General features: G+C 42.8%; 1 protein-coding gene across 4 annotated transcripts in view; it reads right to left on the bottom strand.

Moving 5' to 3' along the window:
- The window catches only part of nrp1a (neuropilin 1a), a 68,794-nt gene extending 48,163 nt beyond the window's left edge, over positions 1–20,631 (bottom strand). The window contains exons 1-4 of one of the 4 annotated variants that reach the window (XM_079601758.1): positions 20,486–20,631; positions 19,112–19,438; positions 17,168–17,342; positions 1–80 (exon numbers count right to left, since the gene is read on the bottom strand). The exon at positions 1–80 is cut by the window's left edge and continues 102 nt beyond it. In XM_079601758.1, the coding sequence (XP_079457884.1) occupies positions 1–80; positions 17,168–17,342; positions 19,112–19,178 (322 nt within the window). In that variant the 5' untranslated portion in view covers positions 19,179–19,438; positions 20,486–20,631. Of the gene's footprint in view, positions 81–17,167; positions 17,343–19,111; positions 19,632–20,485 lie in introns of those variants that run through there. The other 3 variants (XM_079601757.1, XM_079601759.1, XM_079601756.1) reach the window with 3 other exon arrangements.
- Positions 20,632–20,903: the final 272 nt, after the last annotated feature.

The following is a 20,903-nucleotide window of genomic DNA, read 5'->3' as shown; positions in this document are numbered from 1 at the left end:
AGGGAGCGATCTTCCCACAATACTTCCCGACCAGCTGCCCGCTCTCATCCACACCATCCCTCACTTCCACATAGTCATATCTGCACAGAGACACACAAACAGTTGGTCATACAAACACTTTTTAATTATTATTATTTTTTTTTTACATAAATTAGCGTGTCAGTTCATTCAGACAGTTTCTTTCAATGAACCGGTTAAGGATTTTCACTTACATTTATAGTATTATATAACCATAACTTTGAAAAACAATGACTAGGTTGTGAACACCTGCATGTGCTAAAGTTGTAAATAAAGTAGAACAATCATTGTCTATGGGATGTCCTCATAAAGAATGAAAACCCAACATGTGTGTGTGTGTGTGTGTGTGTGTGTGTGTGTTTGTGAGTGAGTGAGAGAGAGAGAGAGAGAGAGAGTGTGTGTGTGTGTGTGTTTGTATATACGTGTGTGTGTGTGTGTGTGTGTGAGTGAGTGAGTGTGCATGTGTGAGAGTGTGAGTGTGAGATAGAAAGTGTGTGTGTGTGCGTGTGCGCGTGAAAGCTAAAAAGGGCAGACAAATTGCTTCATATGAATGACAGAAGACAGTAATACTCTTAGTTGACTTTGCATGTCGGTTTGACAATTTATAAGAGTGGGACAACAGTTATAATATAAGAAGACACAGGTGTTGCGCGCACACACAAACACACACACACACACACACACACACACACACACACACACACACACACACACACACACACACACACACACACACACACACACACACACACACACACACACACACACACACACACACACGCACACACACACGCGCACACACACACACACACACACACACACACGCTCCAGTTGTCCTCAAAATAGAATTTCAACCCTAAAGCTATTGGTTTGTGCCGCCACATAATTGAGTCGGCGACAGTTTGGAAGGCTGTTGCAGAAATGGCAGCACGTGCACACACAAAAACCCACGTGCGCACACACACACACGCTAATATTGTGTCTGTAATACAAGACGAGAGAGGGTGGGTGGTCCTGCCTCAGCGAGCGAGATGGGATGAAAAACTAAAGCTGATGTGAATTCTCCCTTGTTTTAAGTCTGTTTGTACAATACACTCCACATACTGATATAATAATGGTGAATTTCAATTGGGGTTGTGCTCAGCGTGGACTATGATTGACAGCAGGGTCTTGTTTCCATGGCGTTTAATCACCCCTGACACCCGTAACCGCGGGATAGGCGGGAGGAAACGAGAGCAAAGCATCATGGGGAGTAGAGCGGTCTATTTCTTTTCAAAGAATTGCAGTTTGATTTCTCAAAGCATATTAGGGATGCAGAACTAAAATCTGCATAATATAATTTCATTATTTTTAGAGGAGTATTAAAACATATATACATATATATTATGCATGTGCATAATAGCCTAGATATGCAACAGAAGATCTCCCTGCTCAAGAAAATGGTTTATTCCACCTGCCACACATTACAGGAGGAAATGTGTGAAAATTTAACGAAGGTATCGCAGACAGAATGTGTGTCTGTGTGTCAGTGTGTCCAGGGGGGTTATGGGAGGCGTTGAAATTGGGGCGCGTCTCATACTGTGCATTCAGTGATATAAAGGTTGGTTTGTTTCACACCGTTGGGGGTGACGATACCGCGTGTGTGCGAGTGCAAGGACGGAATATGAGAAGCGTGCCGCTCTCTGAAATTGGGTCCCCTGAGGGGGTGGTAATGTAGAGATGACTTCACCCGTGTCTCTCCGCTTGGCTGGCCTGATGGAAGAGGCCTGGCACTCCATCAGTCACAGCAGAAGAGAGTGCCACGGATCTAATGCTACATATACAATGAAAACACATTTAAACTGGCAGGTAAGGAAAGTCTCTGCGAAAATACCACACAACCAGGGCTTGACATTAACCTTTTTGCTCACCAGCCAAAGTTACTAGCTACTCAGCATTTCACTGGCCACAGTTTTGACATCGATACAATGGGGAAAACTGCCATAGGCTATAGATATTTTTAATACTATCTCATAATTTGGCAGTAGGTATATTAGGCTGCTGTCCCTTTAAGACCTGATGCACAGATCCATTACACTGTTACACGTGCGCTTTCTTTCTCAACTGTTTACATTCACTTAAAACATAACTGACTGTTTACATGAATACTCGCTGAGACTGGCATTTTGACATTATTTAGTGTGTATTTGAATGATTACGCGCAATAAGCAGAGAAAAATAACTCAATTTAGTTCTGAGAGGCGGCTTTATGTGCGTGTACTTTGGGTCCGAGCTCAAAATCTGCAGGAATGAGTGAAATTATGCACAATAAACACAATCCCATGACGAAATTCAAGCCCTGTAACAACAACAATATTCATCCGGAGCAAATTAATCGAGTGAGTGAGGAGAGGCGGAGAGAGAGAGAGAGAGAGAGAGAGAGAAAGAGAGAGAGAGAGAGAGAGAGAGAGAGAGAGAGAGAGAGAGAGAGAGAGAGAGAGAGAGAGAGAGAGAATAGCTAGTATTGTTTATCTATTCTGATATTTCAGTACCAATATGTTTAGAAAAATCGATATTTTTGACAACACTATAGAACTTAGCTTGATGCCTTTTTAAAAGACTACCATTTAAAACTGTATATGTTATATATAAAATTCCGAAGTGGGGAAATAGGGAGCAAAATAGGGAATGACGTAACTCATATAGAAAAGCAATTTTTATAAAAATAGGACAAGAGAGGACCCGTGTGGACCCTCATGAGTGTTTGTGTAGGTGTGTAAAAAAAAGCAACAACAAAAAAATTGTCAGTGACCCAAATATCGAAACAATAAAAACAAACACATGTGCAAACAAACCCGCTGCTCTTTTCCGAAAGCTTTCCCCAAGCCTCACATGACGTTTGCAGAGCTATGACCTCACTCAGTTTGGCTCGGCTTTACTGTTTTGTGCTTGGTGCCATTTTTTTGCACGCTGTTCTGTTTTTCAGTGCCTGCCCTCTTCCTCTTAAGGCCAGCTGTGGAAACAGCGCTTCTGCACCCACACAAACAAGCTCTGTTCTCCTCTTCTCCTTTATCAGTCTGAGCCGGAGAACTCAGTCTACCTTCAGCCCCATCATGGCACATTTACACAGGAATCCAGCCAATGCACTTACACTTTTACTCACTGCCTTTACGGCACAGTGGCCATAAAAAGCAGTCATTAACTCTCCCAAAGACTTATTCTGTTTTCTCTCATCACTCTGGCTTGACTATAGCATTCTGGTGAGCCTGACTTTCTAAAGTTAGGTCAAATGATTCAGAGCTCTGAGTAAATGATAAGAGAAGACGGAGACGGAGAGAAGGAGCGCTTAGAGTGATGGTTATGTTGACCGTCAACATCATTATTTTAGTGCGGATGTAAACCCCTGTATTCAAGTCCAAACATGTTCCTGGATCAACATTTGTCCTCAAACAAACATAGACCTACCCGATCACTAAAACCAGAAGGCAATCATTGTTTGGTAAGAATCTTGTCCGAGGCTCTATCCAAAACTCTAACCCAAGAGTCTGCCCGGTGGATTGGACTACTTTCTACTACTTTCGTTGTTGGTAACAGAACAACATTTCAAACAGATCTGATCTGAGAATTATGACCTTGATTTTTCGACCCTGTCTCAAATTATTTAATTGTACCTGTGCTCTTGTGAACTTGTGACGACCATGAGGCTGTAAGGTGTCACATTTGACATGAAAGGTTTCATTTCACTCTCTTAACCACCATAAAGCCTGGTTCACACGGGACGATTTTAAAATGGTCGGCCGATTTTCCAAACCTGAGAGACCCCACACACGGTCTAACAGATTTGGTCGTACAGTGTGCGGTGCGCAACCACACGGCAAAACCAACACATCACACACAAACCGATTTGACTCCCGAGCAATCCCATGTCAGACGGGAAATCTCGCAAAATCCCTCGAGATCAAACGTGACTTCAGAGTAAACAATCATGAGAGAGTGCAATGGCGATAGTTTGTAGTTTGTTTTTAACCGAAAAAAACCCCTGTTATCCTCCATCTCCGACGTCCACCGGACTTTCTGGTGCGCCATACCGCCGGCTGTTTTGATTTTGTTTCCCGGTGCTTCCTCGCTGCCTCGTCACCTCGCTTTCTGATTGGCTACACGCCACAGTCCACAGGCTGCGTGCTCGTGCTCACCACACACCAGGAGACATAGGGCCAAAAAAATCCAACATGTTGGATATCCCCGATTTGAGATCGGAGCGGTCCCGACGTCCTTCTGAGCAGACGAGAGCAGTCTTAACACACCACACATAGCAGGAATATCTGATCAGATTATTTTACCATAATCGGAGCATCCTTAAGATTGTCGGAAGGGGGGAATCGGGGCTAAAATCGGCCTAATTATCCTTCCGTGTGAACCAGCCTTAAGACCACACAAATCCGCACTGCCCAACAGTCTACATGGACATATGTTATCAAAGTGTGGATTTAAAAGAGTACTGAAAGGACATTGCGTGGGTTTGAGATGGGTTGGGTTGGGTTAGGACTAGAATTTGGGGCTTCAACAATTTTATTAACCAAACACTTCCTCTGATTTTAGAGGTAGATTATTTCTAGGCTGTTCCAGCTCCAACAAGTACATTGATTCAGGAGCATGTCCTACTTGACTAAATTGCATCACGATTGCAAGAACATGCAAGTCTGCACTCTAAGTTGCTGTAAAATCCCAACCAAAATCACTCTTTAAAAAGAGAGTACACTTTGTAGTGAATCAGAGATTGGTCTGAATACAGCTTGGGAAGATGCTTTGGTGCAGTAATGTGTGAAGATCTTTGACAGTAGCGTCTCAGCTCAAGATGGAGAGCATCAGTCTTGTTCAGATCTGTCTGTTATGCTCTCTCCTTCCTTGTTCAGTCTGTAATTTCTCCCTGCTCTTATGGATAGCTGAATGATACCTCTACCTTGAGACACACACACACACACACACACACACACACACACACACATGCACGCACAGATTTTCTCTCTACTTTAAATCCCACCCAGGTAAACTCAAGCGTGACCAGACCTTTGAAAAATTGATGCAGGCGTTATCCTGCAAAAGATTTGGGGGTTTAAGAAGTCGTTTCCTCCTCAGTGGTGCCGTGGGAATCAAAGGTGTGTTATCGGATTTCAGCAAGTCTGTCACAGAATCACAGTCACCGCTGCACAGCCGTAGTCACAGCATTATACTGTACTACAAGCTCTCCTCAAGACATCCATCTCGCTATGGCTTTGAAAAACAGCAGGCTTCTCCTGCCGGCCTGCATGTAAAGTCTTAGCACCTTCAGAAATCTTGTTTATTGCATTCTCTAGTCACTTGTTCCCTAACACAGATGGACCTTGTAAAGCTGGAGTGGGAGGTATTAGAATAAGATGCAGATGGAACTGCAGTAGTCGCCTCAAGGCCGGTGCTGCTTATGAAAAAAAGAAATGTCTTTAAGCATTCTAGCCACATTCTCATTTCTGTTTTTTAAAGACTACTCGGCACAGGCTGCACACAGTTTCATCCCATTCCGCAAGCTTAGTGGATCCGGGGTGCCAACTTGGCCCTGCTAATCATCTGCAGGGCATTATGGGATTGACTGCAGAGGCCATTTTATATTCGACTTTTTCCTAGAGTGGTCTGTGTAGAACAGTATTTGCTAATCTATTTCTTCAGGAACTTGCGGGAGTCTGAAACGGCAAGATGGAGTTTGCCGTTAACAGAGCAAGAACAAACAGCAGGGACCGATTTTAAAATGAGGTTTTGCCCCTGAAGCTACAGTAAGAAGAGAGGTGTAAAGCATTCTCATCAAGTACAGAGTCCCAATTTGTCAGACCAGACACCTCTTCACCTGCCCCAGGTCTTAAACCATCCCCGTGCTCCACCCGGTCTCCGCCTGCTTCATTTTACGACCCCACAAGAGAAAGCGGACAGATTGTTTTTTAATACATTCCCCCTCTCTCTGTCTTACTGCTCTGCCTTTTCCCACTTTGATTGTTCAAGATCTTTTGGCCTACACAACTGGACCGTTGTTAGGGATTGTGATCCAGTCTCTAAGGCCCCTTCACACACACACACACACACACACACACACACACACACACACACACACACACACACACACACATACACACATACACACACACACACACACACACACACACACACACACACACACACACACACACACACACACACACACACACACACACACACACACACACACACACACACACACACACACACACACACACACACACGCACACACACACACACACACTAACCATAATAGTGGTGAAAATAGCCTGCCAATCCAAAGGGGAAATTAAAACAAAAAGGATGAACCTAATTCGCAGAGACCTTCACTTCACTGCCTTGCAATGTTAGCAGACAATCCCGTCTACAGGGATAGTAATGGCTACGCCACACAGAACGGTCAGATGGGAAAAGTAGCTCTTATTTGCACGCCTAGGGTTAAGACAATCAACCACAAGCTAACAATTTTCCATAGACTCACAGACTTGGGGCTGTTACCTACACCCCCCATAAACATTCACAGACACAAAATATGACCAGCGTGATCTACAATAGGGCAGAAAATTTTATCCATCACCGGAGGGAAAGATTAGGTTCGACTTGCCCTTTTCGAAACAATCACTCTTTTCTCATATTTTCCCTTGAGATAGAGAAGGCTGAGGGGACGTACAAGTCATCATTGTCCTAAAGAAAGTATAAACATGTAGAGCTGTAAACTGCTGAGGGACTCTGACCCAAACATCATGTGCAACCCCCCCACCAAAAAAACCAAAAAACACTGACATACTTTCACTTACTTCGCCCATGCCGAACAAGGTTAACATTTCCACGAAGCAAGCTAGACTTTTTCTCTGTTTTAACAGCTCAAGCCTTTAGGGGACACGGTAGCAGCTCGCTCACCAAAACTGTCTACCATTCTCCATAGTATGTGACAAGCGTTAACCAAGCCTCCTGTAATGGGCTCCCGTAGCCGCAAGCTGCATTCGGAACGATAATAACCTCTCCGCTGTCACTCAAAATGTTAGTAAAACAGAGGAAAAAGGAGTTGGGGTTGGGACCAGAGTCCGTTACAACAGTACAGAGAATGAAAACACTCCCTGATGGAGTTATTAGCTTACATGCGACTGTTGAAGAGTGTAGTGAGGGGCCGTGACTTAAGGCTATGGCTATCAAGCTAAACCTGTGTTTTATGATTACTGAGTAACTACTTTGTCGGCTTAGGGGTGCTTTTGTTTATTTTTTTTACTATAGCTTTTGAAATGACTGGTTGAGACTGTTTGGCTATGAGCAACCTTCTGTCGAAAAGGGCATTATTTTTGTCTCAAGATAATTAAATATTGTTTATTCAATTAAGTTTGGGTGTGAAAGTACCTTTGCACACTGCATGTGTGCTGTTGACCTAAAATAGACTTTCTCAAATTCAAGCCAACATCAGAATTAACAGAACATAATTTAAAAATGGGTGCAAATCATGTTTCACGTTCCCCAGTGACTGATGTGTCTATCCAAACAACCATCCACTGGTTTAACCTTCCTTCCTAAACACAAATGATTAGAGCAGCACTGTTCAGAAACGGGTGGCACTGAGCGCATGTGGTGCAGGGCTGGCGAAGGGTGTGGACATGTCAAGCGGTTCAATACTTTTCAATTCTGTGAGAGTAAATTACATCAAACCAGCCCCAGTAGCCACAATCGCAGAGAGGTCTTGAGCGTCATGCTTAATCTTTGAGACATATTTTTAGATGCTAATTTATTTAGAATGGGCGCGGTGCAGGAGACCTCGCCGCACGCTTTCATAAATGGCAATTATGATTAACATTGATGGATTTAGCGTGTCCGCTTTCATTAGCACTGCTAATTAGGCTGTTCGGAGAGACACGGATTCCCAACAATCACATTAATGAATTCCGGTATTTTGAGGGAATTATTGCGTCCTGCACTACTAACAGTTTACAGTCTTTAATAGGCAATAAGAGGCAGCAGTAAAAGCTGAGAAAATATACAAAAGATACAAGGGGAAATGTGTAATCACATGTGATACACTGATTGCAAGCTCTCCATTTTTGGTTTACTCCTCCTCTGAGACAACTCCTTGTCCTTCCTCGTTACCACATCCAAACTTGTTGAACTTAATTTTATGTCAGGGAAAAGCAGAGAGCGCCATAAGACAAAGAGGGCACTGTGCTACCACTACATTATTAATTCTCCTCTACAATGGTGCACGTCAGCAAACGATTCTGTTTCTCTTCAATGCATCATCTGTCATTATCCATTAAAGCAATTTTGCTGGAAAACAGAAAGCATTATAGTTTAGAATTCGAAGAAACGCAGAAGCCACATTAGACCACAAAATGCCCCTATTTAGAAAGAATCTAACATCCTGCTCTCGTTGGAGGAAGGAGCAAGAGCAATTAATTAGAGTTCTGCCCAGGGGGCAAAATGGCTAATATGCATTTACTGATTAAGTGAAATGCGTACACTAAGCGAGCCGCGGCATAGAGCTCAGTTAGGCTACATCAGAGTGCCACACTTCTTTGCTAATGTACAATTCCCAAATGATCCAATATAAACACATCTGAAGGAGCTTGAGGAAGTTCTGTCATCAGCCAGCAGGGCAGGATGGATATCTGTGTATCATCCACTGACAGGACATGATGAGGAACTGCACTAAATTGGCTTACCTTTACCTCAGAGATTTAGTCTGAGTGTAGCAATGACATGAAGGAAGCTGCTGCAATTTAGGAAAAAATAAGTTATGCCGCAAGAGTGCTCTTCGGGAGTATGCTCTTCTCTGCCGCAAGAGTTAAATATTAATACTACACTTGTTTCAACCCAATTTTGGGTAAAATATGGACAAACCCAAACGTTGGGTTAAAAATGTAATGTAAAAATTTAAACCAAAGGCTGGGTTTGTCCATATTTTACCCAAAATTGGGTTGAAACAACCCAGCATTTTTTAGAGTTGGAATTCAACTGTGGATTTATCACAAAAATGTATAACTATACAGCATAAACACTGAAACAGTGGATATGTGTTGGTTAATCGCATGTTAATTTCCAATCTGAAGAGATAAACCATTAGAGTGCTAAATTATATTAGATGTTAATACCGGATTAATATATTAATATAGTATATATATTCAATGTATGTTGTTGTACATAGAAGATGAAAAAAGTACAAAAATCCATTCTAGCCCATGAATAGGACAATGGAAAAAGAAATTGCACTATATGGTGTACAAGGGACACAGGTCTTCATTCGGTCTCTGTCAGGAGCCCATTTCACTGGCCATTACTAAGAGAATAGCCACCATTTGTCCCACCTTGACATCTGATAGGGGGTATTATTACTGAGCCAGAGTGGCCACTGCCCTCTGGAGAAGGGTCCATGGTTAAGAAGATGAAAAGTCAAGCTATAGAAAAGGACGTGGATTGAGTATGAGGGAACGAGGTGGCTGGCTGGGGTCAGAGGGCAGATGTGCACGGTCTTCCATTAAAAATACTATGCAATCCCCCTACCACCCAGTAACCCCAATGTCTCCCACCCCTGGGCTGTAACTGATTCTGCAGTGGTAGAAGGTGACATGTGAGCCTCTCCTCTAATGAGGACTAAATTCATTCCTACTATGTGCAGAGAGAAACAGGGTCAGCTTAAAGGTAATACCTTTTTCTATGCTTATTACAATTACTAATACTAATTATTTGGAGATTTATATATAAAAAAAGATCCGGCAGGTTAGAATGTCTGACATGGCACTACTCTGACAGCAAAAAAAGGAAAAAAAAAGGAAAAGAGAGCTATAATAGATGTGTATCTAAGTGCATTATTAAATAAAACAACCCACAAATCCAATTTAGCATTGCCAGAATAAGCTGATGATAAAGATATGACCTACTGCCCAAATGATGACTGTTAATGTAGAGTATGAGACGACGAGCTTACATAAAGGAAACAAGACCATTGCTTAACTATCTGGCCCATCTACATACTGCAGTCTAATAAGTGCTCTCTAGTTGGTAATGGACAGACTGCTTTGGGAGGTCAACTGGAGGTAAACCAGTGGGTGGCGTCCATGAGAGAAAGAGAGAGGGGTAGACAGAAAGAGAAAGATTTAGAGAGAATGTGCATGGATGAGAGCATGAGGTCCCTCTGGGCTATGTCCTGGGTCACTTGAGTTTCCCCATAATGTCTCATGTCCAGCTCAGTCTTTCTTTTAGAGGAAAACTGTGGTTATAACTGCACTGAGAGTAATTGAATTAACTTGCTTTCCTTGCGTGTCTTGCCGCCTTTCCTTCCCGTCACCCCCTCGCTTTCCTCTTCATTCAGGCTTATACAATGAAGGCGGCCGATGGAGGCAGGGATTGGATAGAAAGTGCCGCCTTTGACTAAGTCAGCATCATATCTCATGGGAACAGTGTCATGGTCAACAGTGACACACGGAATTAGGACACACACACCCTTCCGATGTTGATTTTCGATTACATAAGCGGAAGGAGAACAAAAGAGGAATATTTGCTTTGTCAATTCTATGACATTCGTTTCAACATCTTGGTATTTGACTAGTTACCTTATTATTTGTGTGTCCTTATTCATTATCGTGTATATTCTCAATTTATCGCTTTCCTTTCCCAACAGGGTATCTGTTATCTTCAAAAAGGAAATCAAGTTCCTGGAATTACACACTCTCGAGGGCACACACTGAGACAACCAGGTGGTGTGTTGTTTTCTTTCTATTGCAATTCCGGTGCATTCTGTTGTGGCCCGGGCAATGTGCTCATGTCAAAGTGTGTGCTTGCATATGTGCGGTGTCTTGCCGTGCAGCAGTTTGATCAAACCGTTGATGCCAAAGATGATGCCAAAGTTTGGAGGACAAAATGACCTATCCATTCACAAACCCACACTGCCGCTGCCAACTTGGAGACCTCGTGAAAGATAATTAGCTCAGTATGCATGCTATGACCAGCAGACCTGCTGGAAAACGGAGGAGAGGATAGGAAAGGAGGGACTGACAGACTTAAGCTGGCATTGAGTCTGAAATGTTACAAGACCACGAACATCCCACCAAGGGGTTGATTTACTCACAGGTCAATTTACAGCTTTTGAGATGAGACATGCTATTTAATGGCAAATTACAGTGTGAGAAAAATACCACATTCGCACTCAATCAAACCCCCTAAAACGAACACCAATCCTCTGAAAGACAAGACCAAGAGAAAAGCAAACAAAAGGGGCGGACGAGTGAACTGCCTCAACTCAATCAGAGAGCCTTTGCCCCATTCATCACTGTCTCTTTCCAGGCATCAAACTTACGACCAACGCTGTCGCAGAGAAAACAAAGATGGACAGCCCTCGGCTACGATCAAACTAGAGTGAACGAATGAGAATGAGATCTCACAGGCAAAATTTACAAGAAAAAAATCAAATATACAACCTGAAAAACTCAATTTGCCATCTTAGCGTGGGGCCCAAGCGGAGCTGAACCTTATCAAACCCGAATCCCCATCCAACTGGTCCCTTAAGCTCAGAGCGGTGTGGGCTGAACCATAGCTGGGCAGGAGCCCATCAATCAAAAATAAAGGGCCATTTGCGGCTCTGGCGGCAAACTAAACAAGGCCAGCATGTGCAGACATGGTGCATTAGCTCTCAAACAGGACCACATCAATTAAAGCTTAGGCCATTCTGTTTAAAAAAACCAGGTTGTCTTGAATCAGATATTTAACCAATCTCTCTCTCTCTCTCTCTCTCTCTCTCTCTCTCTCTCTCTCTCTCTCTCTCTCTCTCTCTCTCTCTCTCTCTCTCTCTCTCTCTCTCTCTCTCTCTCATAAGTTCTCGGATTCCATATTCGGGCCTCTACATGGAAACATCTTGCCTTGTTGCTAATGAGCTTCATCTAAACAAACTTAGAGATTTCTGCTCCACTTCATTTTTACATGCATAATGCATAATTACATTACAGCAGTTTAGTTTTACTTTTTACTTTTTGTAGATGACCCCTTTTTCCTGTGCTGACATATTTCATATTGCTATTGACGGCACGGACATTTATACACGCCCATTTATGCAAGATACATCATCTTTTGGTCTTTTTGGATAAAGATTTTACATTTAAATGTGTAGGCCTACATTAGCACAAAGATGGCATCAAAGCTAATCAATATTAACTTAATGACAAGGGGTCTTCAACAACAGCTTTCCTATGACAAGAGATTTCCTAACTAGCTTTTTTATCATCTCTCCATAAGTCATATCTTTAAATCATAATCCAGTGGTGAGATAAACAAATTGTTCTTTAATCATGCATCTGGTAAAGATCCACTTAAGAACATCTGAGCTGGAACAAAAAGGAAATGAGCAACAGGATTTTCTCATCTGTGACGGCTCACAGCAGAGAACAGAAACTTCCATATTGGGAAACGTGTTCTCTGTGGAAAGCTGGAGAAGCCTTAGCCAAATTTGCTCATTGTCAGAAGGGGAATTTTGAGGTTTCTAATGTCTTCTGTGCTCTACTGTGACAAGGGAGGAGATTTGCTACTTCTTTCTTAATTCCTAATTGATTTTTCTCACTCCTCACTCCTTTCTCTCTCATTTATCCAACTATAACTTGTACATCCTGTAATGTTTTGTATTTAAATCTTCCCCTTTTTCATCCTATCCGCCTTCTGCCTCCTCCTCTTCATCTACTCACTTTCTAACAGTCTCTTCCTTTTCTTCCCCACTTCCCTACTTCATCACTCTCTCCTCCCCTCATAGATAAGCTCACGCTGAGTGGTGAAGTGCCCAGGCTTTCTAAGAGAGAGACGGAGAGCGAGAGAACGAGGAGGACATGAATCAAGCCAGTGACAGAACAGCAGGGAGGACAGCAGATGTCACAGAGAGAGAGAGCTTTTCAATCAGCCTGTCCTTCCAACACACGGGCCAAGGTGAAGCGCTTTAGCGGCGGAAACCCCTTGCCCTGACACACACATGCCGAAAGATACACACAATTTAATCTTTCTCGTTAGCCGGAACGCTTTACAACCTCAAGTTGCCCAGTGTCATGTGAGAGGGTTAGAGGGCCAAAGAGAAAACGAGGTGATGAAATGCATACCTTAGAGTCAGAAATGCATGACCCTGGAAAATAATGAACACAACAAACAACATTTGTTTCAGAGCTATAAAATGTTTGCTCGCATAGCTCAGATAACTTGCTACTGGGCAAATTTGATGAGAAAAGTTCACAAGGAAAGTCTGATTGTATCTCTGAGCACACTATGAAACATTGTTAAGATCTCTTCAAACAATAAAGGCCCTTTTCAAGGAGATACCCTTATAAACGTTTTACACAAATACTCCCCCTGGCTTTCGCTAGTCTAATAGCCACACCCCATTGGTTGAACTGTCTCTGTGTAAGGCTGGTCAGGATTCTCAGAAAACAAAGTTTTGAAAGCACCACAGAGTTTACATTTTCCAGGGGAATCAACCTACGAAGTGAAAGGAGAGAAATTTCACACATCATCTTTATACAACTCGGTTTTTAAAATCTCCTGTTCTTAACAGTACGCGTAGCCAATTTGGGCACTTTAGTGTATGTTTCCCTATGTTTATGCCTCATTTTCCATCTGGACTGGCTTTAGTAACACCACCTTGCTCTTGCTCCACGAGACAGCTGCTGCCTCCTTTCCCTGTACCCAGAATTCAGCGCAGAGCCAGAACAAATGTGATTTAGAGGCAGTCTAGGGACAAGAAACAACCTCCCAACACAGCCAACGGCTCAGCGCAGTAGCAAAAATCCTTGCTTTGCGGTCTGCTTTCTGTCTGCTCTGCGACACAAAGCACATCAACCGTAAAGGGAAAAAAAATGGCATCTTTGTGAAATGAAACAGGAGTGGTACACCTGTTTTAGGAGCTCGGATGGAGTCAGCCACGACTGTCTGCCTCTTATCAACAGCTCACGAATGGCCCCGTACTGCTTTTGATCCTGAGATTGCTTCCCTGACCCTCCCTGAGAATAGATCGCAGTGCTTATGTTTGTTAACAGGGGCCATAAGTATTTAAAACAATCTCTGTCAGGCCAAGCCTCCTCCACTGCCCAGAGGTCAACGCATTCCCTGCCTTTAAAAACCCTCGTCATTGAGGATGAAAGGAGGCCGTTGCATTCCACACTTCTTTGCTTTTCCCTTCCGTGACAACCGCTGATGAATGTTCATGCCATACATCCCTCTCTGTGTTTATTCGTTGTGGAGGAAAGGAGAGGGCCAGCGTTAGGTATCTGGAAGAAGCAGGGAGAGTTACGGCCATTCCCAGCCTGGCTATGGCACCTCTCAGTGGGGGAGAGGAGACCCACGGGGCCCCTGCGCTGGAGCACACAAACAATGGACTGAGACCCTGCCATGAGTGGAAGAGCTGTGTTGATATTTAAACACCGGTGAGATCTACTGTTTCACCCTTTCTCTTCTCAGCCACAGCATTAATTCCCATCAACAGCAGGGCATCTGAATGGCATTGAGTGTGTATCTTAAACCTAAAACTTCAGTATGAAACAACCCATAACTAAATCAAAGGCATCTACTGTTAGTGTCTCCATGACTAATCAGCTTTGTCCGAGTCTCTGAGCAACACAGATACAGGATGTGTGGTTTGTTTGGCAAGCCAAGAGTGTGTTTGCTTTCTCTGCGGGACATGTGGCAGTTTGCGGGCTGACCCAGCAGGGCGGCGCTGAAGGTTGCTCACTATAAAGCTGTGCTTTCAGGCTTAAGTCAGGCCTTTTAGTGACCTCCTTTGGGACCATTCTTGAGCAAGCATTCTCTGAATGCCATCTTGACTATTCACAAGTGCACACACACATGCACGAATCCAAACCGACTGGTCATTGTTGTGCATTCTCTGACTAAGTACAAAGAATATTGCTTTAAGCAGCAAAGCTTTCCAGAGCAAAAGCTACACTCTGTCCTTCGCCACGTTTCAACAATTCCCCCATCCAACACATCCCTTCACCGCTTCAAGACAGGAATCTAACAATCGGGAGGAAATGTTTCCAGTTTTTGTTTGGTCAGCGGATTGGGGCGCATCAATGATTCATAGTGCTGTCAGAGGAATGTGTTATCTGCAGAGAGCGGCCTCTGACACAACACAGTACACACACACCGAGACACACCATGACCTCAGTGAAGTCCATCTGCTTTAATAACACTAAATACACCAGTGTGACATATATTCAACAGCGCTGTCATCATTATGCAGTAAAACCAGGTCATTTGCTCCAATCACAAACAAAACATCCCTGACATCATCATCTCCCAGAGTCGATCCGGCAGCTGTTTTTATTTCCACTAGTGGACATGAGGCATTTCTTGTTTGCTTTGTTGATAACGGACATGTTATGCTGAGCATGTGCGTTCCATTTGTTGCTAATTAGATTGCGAGCGGCGCACTGAAGCGTGTGTTGTAGCTTCCCTCGCTCGGCAGTCCATCTGATAAAGAAGCCATTTCGGCCATCAACAGTTTCCATTATGCAAGAGGCCCTTAATGTGTGTCCAGCCGAATCTGGGAGTCAAGAAAACACCCCCTAATCTACAGAAACCAGATCCGCCAAACAGATGTCTATCTGGTCTCAGAATTGAATTAGAGATAGAAGTGGTGGAGGTGAGGGGGTGTCGCTCATAACTTTCAGCCAATCACAACCAGAATAACTAAACAACTTTAAATTTGTTTGAATGGCCGTTCTCCACAGCAATTTAAAATGATGGATTGAAGGGGAAAGATTATAGAGAGGTACTGAACCCCTGTGAGCGGCATATGTTACCTTGCAGGGGAAATACAACCGCAGCACGTTTCAGGACGGGGGAAAAGCCCTGGAGCAGAGTTCCCGCAGAAAGCCAGGAGTGTGTCTTCAAGTTAGCACTTAACATAACTGGTTCTGCTATTTTATGAACCGCGACCACATGCGAAGGCATAATGCAAAACCAAGCATGGGCATTTGGCAAACGGCACAAAGAGAATTTTTTGAGTAACGATGAAGCCACTCAAAGTGAAATGACTTCCAAACAATTTAATGCAATCACGAAATCACATTCTCAATCCAGCCGATTGGATGGAAGGGACTAAAAATAAGTGGCATTGATAATGTCAGCCAAAACATTTATTTGTTTTAGAGGCGGAGCAAATTTCGAAGACTTTTGGAATAAATCTCTATTGAATCATGGACAAAAAGACAAAAATTAAGCTAGTATCCAGTTTGTGTGCAAGTCTGAAGGACTTCATAATCCCAAACAGCTCCATGTAAAAAGACCGGCGCACTTTAAAGAGCAAACGTTAAACTCATTTATATCCACTGACTGCCTCGGGAGCTAAACTTGCAATTCTTTAACTTGGCTTGTTCGAACACAGGCAAACCATTTCTGGATAATTTCATTAGGAGGGCTCATTATGTCCTCACCATGTGTGTATCCACACTCCATTCACTCTAAGTATCCCCTGGTTGGAGATTTGTGTGTGTGTGTGTGTGTGTGACTGGAGGGGGGTCTGCTCGTTTCTGGGCAGCGAAACCTGACCTCTCAGAAGAGACGGACCCCCTATGAGCAGACAGTGCAGGGTCATCTGGGGCTGTAAATCTCTGTAGGTTTACAGAGTCATAAAAAGGTAAAGATCCTGATAAACGGTGCCATTAATACGAGGCATTCAGTGAACACAAAGGACTCCAGGCGGAAGACTATCTGGGTGGAGGGGATACAGTAACAGAGTCGGCCACACTCTGACAGTACAATGACGTGCCTCAGACCCGCCAGCACAAACAAAGGAAACAGACGGAATGGGAAAGAAGAAAGAGCGAGAGAAGACGGTGGAAATAAGCTACACCAACCAAACCACATGTGAACTAGTGAATCATGATTCAAAAATAGCGTTCAATACCTTATGGTTTAACCTTTCGGCAGTGTGAAGACAGTATGTAAAAAGAAACTCCAACACACAAGTGTTGAGTGTTGCATGTTTTTTCTTTTTTTTTGGGAAAATCTAAATGAAATCCGCACTAACAGAAGCCAGGCACACATGAGCTCTTCAGTCTTGCACATACTCTGGCAGCACCAGCAGGTGGCGCACCGCCACACCAAATGCTGAACACTGAACACTCACTTGCACTCTCTGTCTTCCAGGTCAAAGTGTGGGTTGAAGTTGATCAAAATCCTCTGGTTCGGTCCTGGAGCTGTAATCACCCATATGCATTTCTGAGACGGGTAGTAAGACACCGGATACCCGGGTGAAGTGAGGTAACTTGCAGCACTGATGTTGATATTGCCCCCACATTTGTCTGAAAGAACAGAAAAGTAAGAAAATATCATTCATGCTGCATACAATACATTATGATGTGTTTTGGAGGCTTGTGGGACGTCCACACCAGACTTTTTAACTATGAACCAGGTTTATCAGAAAGATCGAACAGCCTTCTATGTTGGTTTACCAACTAATAATTCATAACTAAAGATAGAAAATACCTTTATTATGAGTGTTACAATGAGTTTTAACAGTTAACAGTGGCTTTTGTTACAGTAATGCTTTCCATGTTCACTGTGACTGTATTAAAGGTTTATTTTTTTAAAGATCTAATACAATAACGCTACTGTAGTTTGACATAAGAAGGACTATGCCGTTTCAAATATTCAGTATAACAGAGAAAATCTCCTCTAGTCATTTCTGACCTATTTCTAAGCACTAAATAAAGGCTTGATATGTTCGCCTACATTTAATGTCATTATGTGGGAGGGAAGCATGACCTTTGTCTGTTCCATATTTTATTTATTTGCTCTTTCAACCACAGCTGATCAACACTGAGTTTAATCAGATGGAGCAACACATGGCTTAACGGAGATGCTTACATATAAACACCAACTTTTTGTTAAATAAACATGAATATGGAAGGGCTTTAATGTAAAATTGTCAACATAAAAAGTTAAAGTAATTATACAAAAACAACTCTTGATATTTGAGTGTCTTTCTAAAGCCAAGAATCATCTCTGGATGAACGTGATGTTTTAAATAAGGTCCAGGAAAGTTTAATGCTTAAAAATAAGGCTTTTTTTTATATTGTTAAAATACACCAACAGTCGAGCAACACTCTATAATCACTCTTAAAAGTTCAGAATTTCTAATATTTGATCTTTATTTTAATTTATGGATGGACAGTATTTGTCTAATACATGTAAGTGACCTCTTGAAATTTCGCTTAAAGACTTTATTACGCACATTATGTGACTTTCTGAGATTTAGCAATGCACGGGCATGAGCGCGCAGACAAATACAGGACTTCTTACAGTAAAATAACTAAAATGGCCTATAGTCAATAATACCCCAACAACCTAAATTCATAAATAATACTATAGCTATATTTATCTAAACGTATTCACAACTACGACTAACGGGACACATTTTGTATTATTTATAATAGTAATTCTTAATATCAGGGCAAGCCAGGTTTTCAGGAATAACAATGTAATTTTTTTAAACAATGTTATAAAGTAGTTTCACTAATTTGCCCGAGATTAGGGTCAGTAACACAAAACCTTTAAGTCATCAGATGAACAGAAAACTTTATGTATAGCACTTAAAAAAAATCAATAAGTTATTAACAAGCATAATATAATGGTAATGATCGCTATTCAAATCTTAACCGTAAAGGAGTTTCATGACATTTTGAAATATTTTTTCAATACTTTATTTTCATAATTTAGGGAAGATAATAAAATAAGCCTATTTTTTTTCATTTGAATAAATTACAATGGAAAATGAACAAAATAAATGTTAAATAATATAGTCACGATTTTGTAAGCATTAATATTATTAATAGAAGTTATTACGAAATATCATGCAACATATTTGACCACAATCAGACAGTGCGTTTATTTTTAATAAAACCAGAACTGAATATCAGCGCGGATGAAACGCGTGGTTTTGACCGGCCATCCAGTGTCAGAAACAGCGGCAGGTGAGAGCAGGTGACCGGACTCAAGTCGCAACCCCTCATCTATAGCTTTCCTCATCGAATCCCCCCCAAAAGTCACTTAAAACACCCCGGTAACTCACCATTTTTATTCGCACTGACGATGAGAAAGATTCCCGTAAAGAGGAGCCACACTAATCCACAATGCATCCTCGATTCCTAGAGTTCTGCGTGTGAAGATTATATACAAATTTGAAAAATTAAGAAAAAAGGAAATCCTTAAATGATCGTATAGGGATAATTCCTCTCGTTCGGATGGAAGGAAACCAAAAGAACGCGTAAAAGGGGCTGAGAGCTGTAGAAACGCGGGGTTTTGTGCGTCTTCAGGTCGCTTGCATCCTGCCATTCAGCTCTGGTTTCCTCTGCGCTCGCCCAGACGCGCTCTTCTCTCCTTTGCCATTTCCTTCAGCCTGTTAAATAATGACAGAAAAAACGTTGCAGTTCCGCGAAACAGAAGAGCAAACGGCCGTAATCCTGTGCGTAAAGCGGGTGAGAGAACTATACTTCGGCTAAAACGGACTTGAATAGGCGAATCAGCCTCCGCGTAGTAACCCGGCGTTCTGCTTAGTCTCAAAATCTGAGTGAGGAACACAAACATCTGGCGATTGGCTTTGCCATAACAGCGTCTTAAACAAGGGATACACCCCCTAAATTACGCTTCTCTTCTTCCTAGAGTTTGTTGCTCTGCCGTGTGCCAGACGCGCAGGGGATTCTCATTGGTTTGATTACACATATGCAAAGCCCGACCTATATGGAGCCCAACCTCTCGTATAAAAGAGCCCAGAGACCCCTAGCTCTCCGTGAGACTCTGGCCAGCTCTCGCGCGCGGCGGAAGCGTTCCTTAATGCCGAGCGACCTGGAGCTCGCTGACCAGAATATCTAACATTAAGCACGTTTAGCTCTCAAAATGAAAACAGCACAAAAATCATGCATTCGATTTTGTACTGATTTATGCAGAAACTGTTTCAAACATGTAAATCTGACATTGATATTCTTTCTTAGCTATCTTGTCTATATTATTTTAGTATGCATTTTCGCCATACTTCACTTTTTTTTGCATATTTACGCAAACAGCCTAAGTTAAATATGCCTTTTTTTCTATATTTTAATCCAGAACTTCGTTGAATATTGCACCATTCTAAGCAGTAGAAGGATGAACATTTTACAAATATGTAAATGCGTCCATATAGAGGCATTCTGCATGTTTCCTTTAAAGGTTTATCACACTGAAATCTGTTGCAGCCTTGTCTCCTTACACTACATGGTGACTTAAAGCGCGCGTTTCATCCATAAATACAGACAGGAGCATTGCGCGTTACGCAGCAGTGTGGATAAATAAGTTGGTCGTTCACGAGCGCATCGATTTCGCCTTTATTCTAAACACAACATGTGTGTCACTTCAGCCGAATCCTTTCTGTTTAGACAAGCAATCAGCACTTGCCTACAAGCTGTCAAACCTGTTAACATCCAGTGCAGTAGCTAGTATACGATCCGGAGACCGCGATCGCCCAGCCCGTTCTCTTCAATCCCCTCAAATCCGATCTGATCGCGTCTCCCTCCCCACAATAAGAGTCAGTCCTTCCCAACTCCGCTTGAATCCTTCATTTGGCTCTGCGTCTGGCTTTGCGCAACACCAGCCACCGCCGAACTCACCGCGAGGATCGCAGGGTCCTGTCGTGTTGAGTCAGGCTGAAATCTTCCACTGACTCGCTGGCCGACACCGAGGCACGGGTCCGGGGAGAAGGCAGGACGCGCGCTTCATTCTGACGGAATCTGAGAGTTTCTGGACTCCGCGAGAACGCGAGTCCATCCAGAACGCGTCGCGTCGCGTGCTGATCCACGAAGCCGCCTACATACTGTGCTATCCAGTATCCT

The sequence above is a fragment of the Phoxinus phoxinus genome (assembly GCF_949152265.1).
Source record: "Phoxinus phoxinus genome assembly, chromosome: 24".
Taxonomy (NCBI): Eukaryota; Metazoa; Chordata; class Actinopteri; order Cypriniformes; family Leuciscidae; genus Phoxinus; species Phoxinus phoxinus.
The sequence above is the reverse complement of the archived record's forward strand: the minus strand, read 5'-3'. Positions and strand labels throughout refer to the sequence as shown.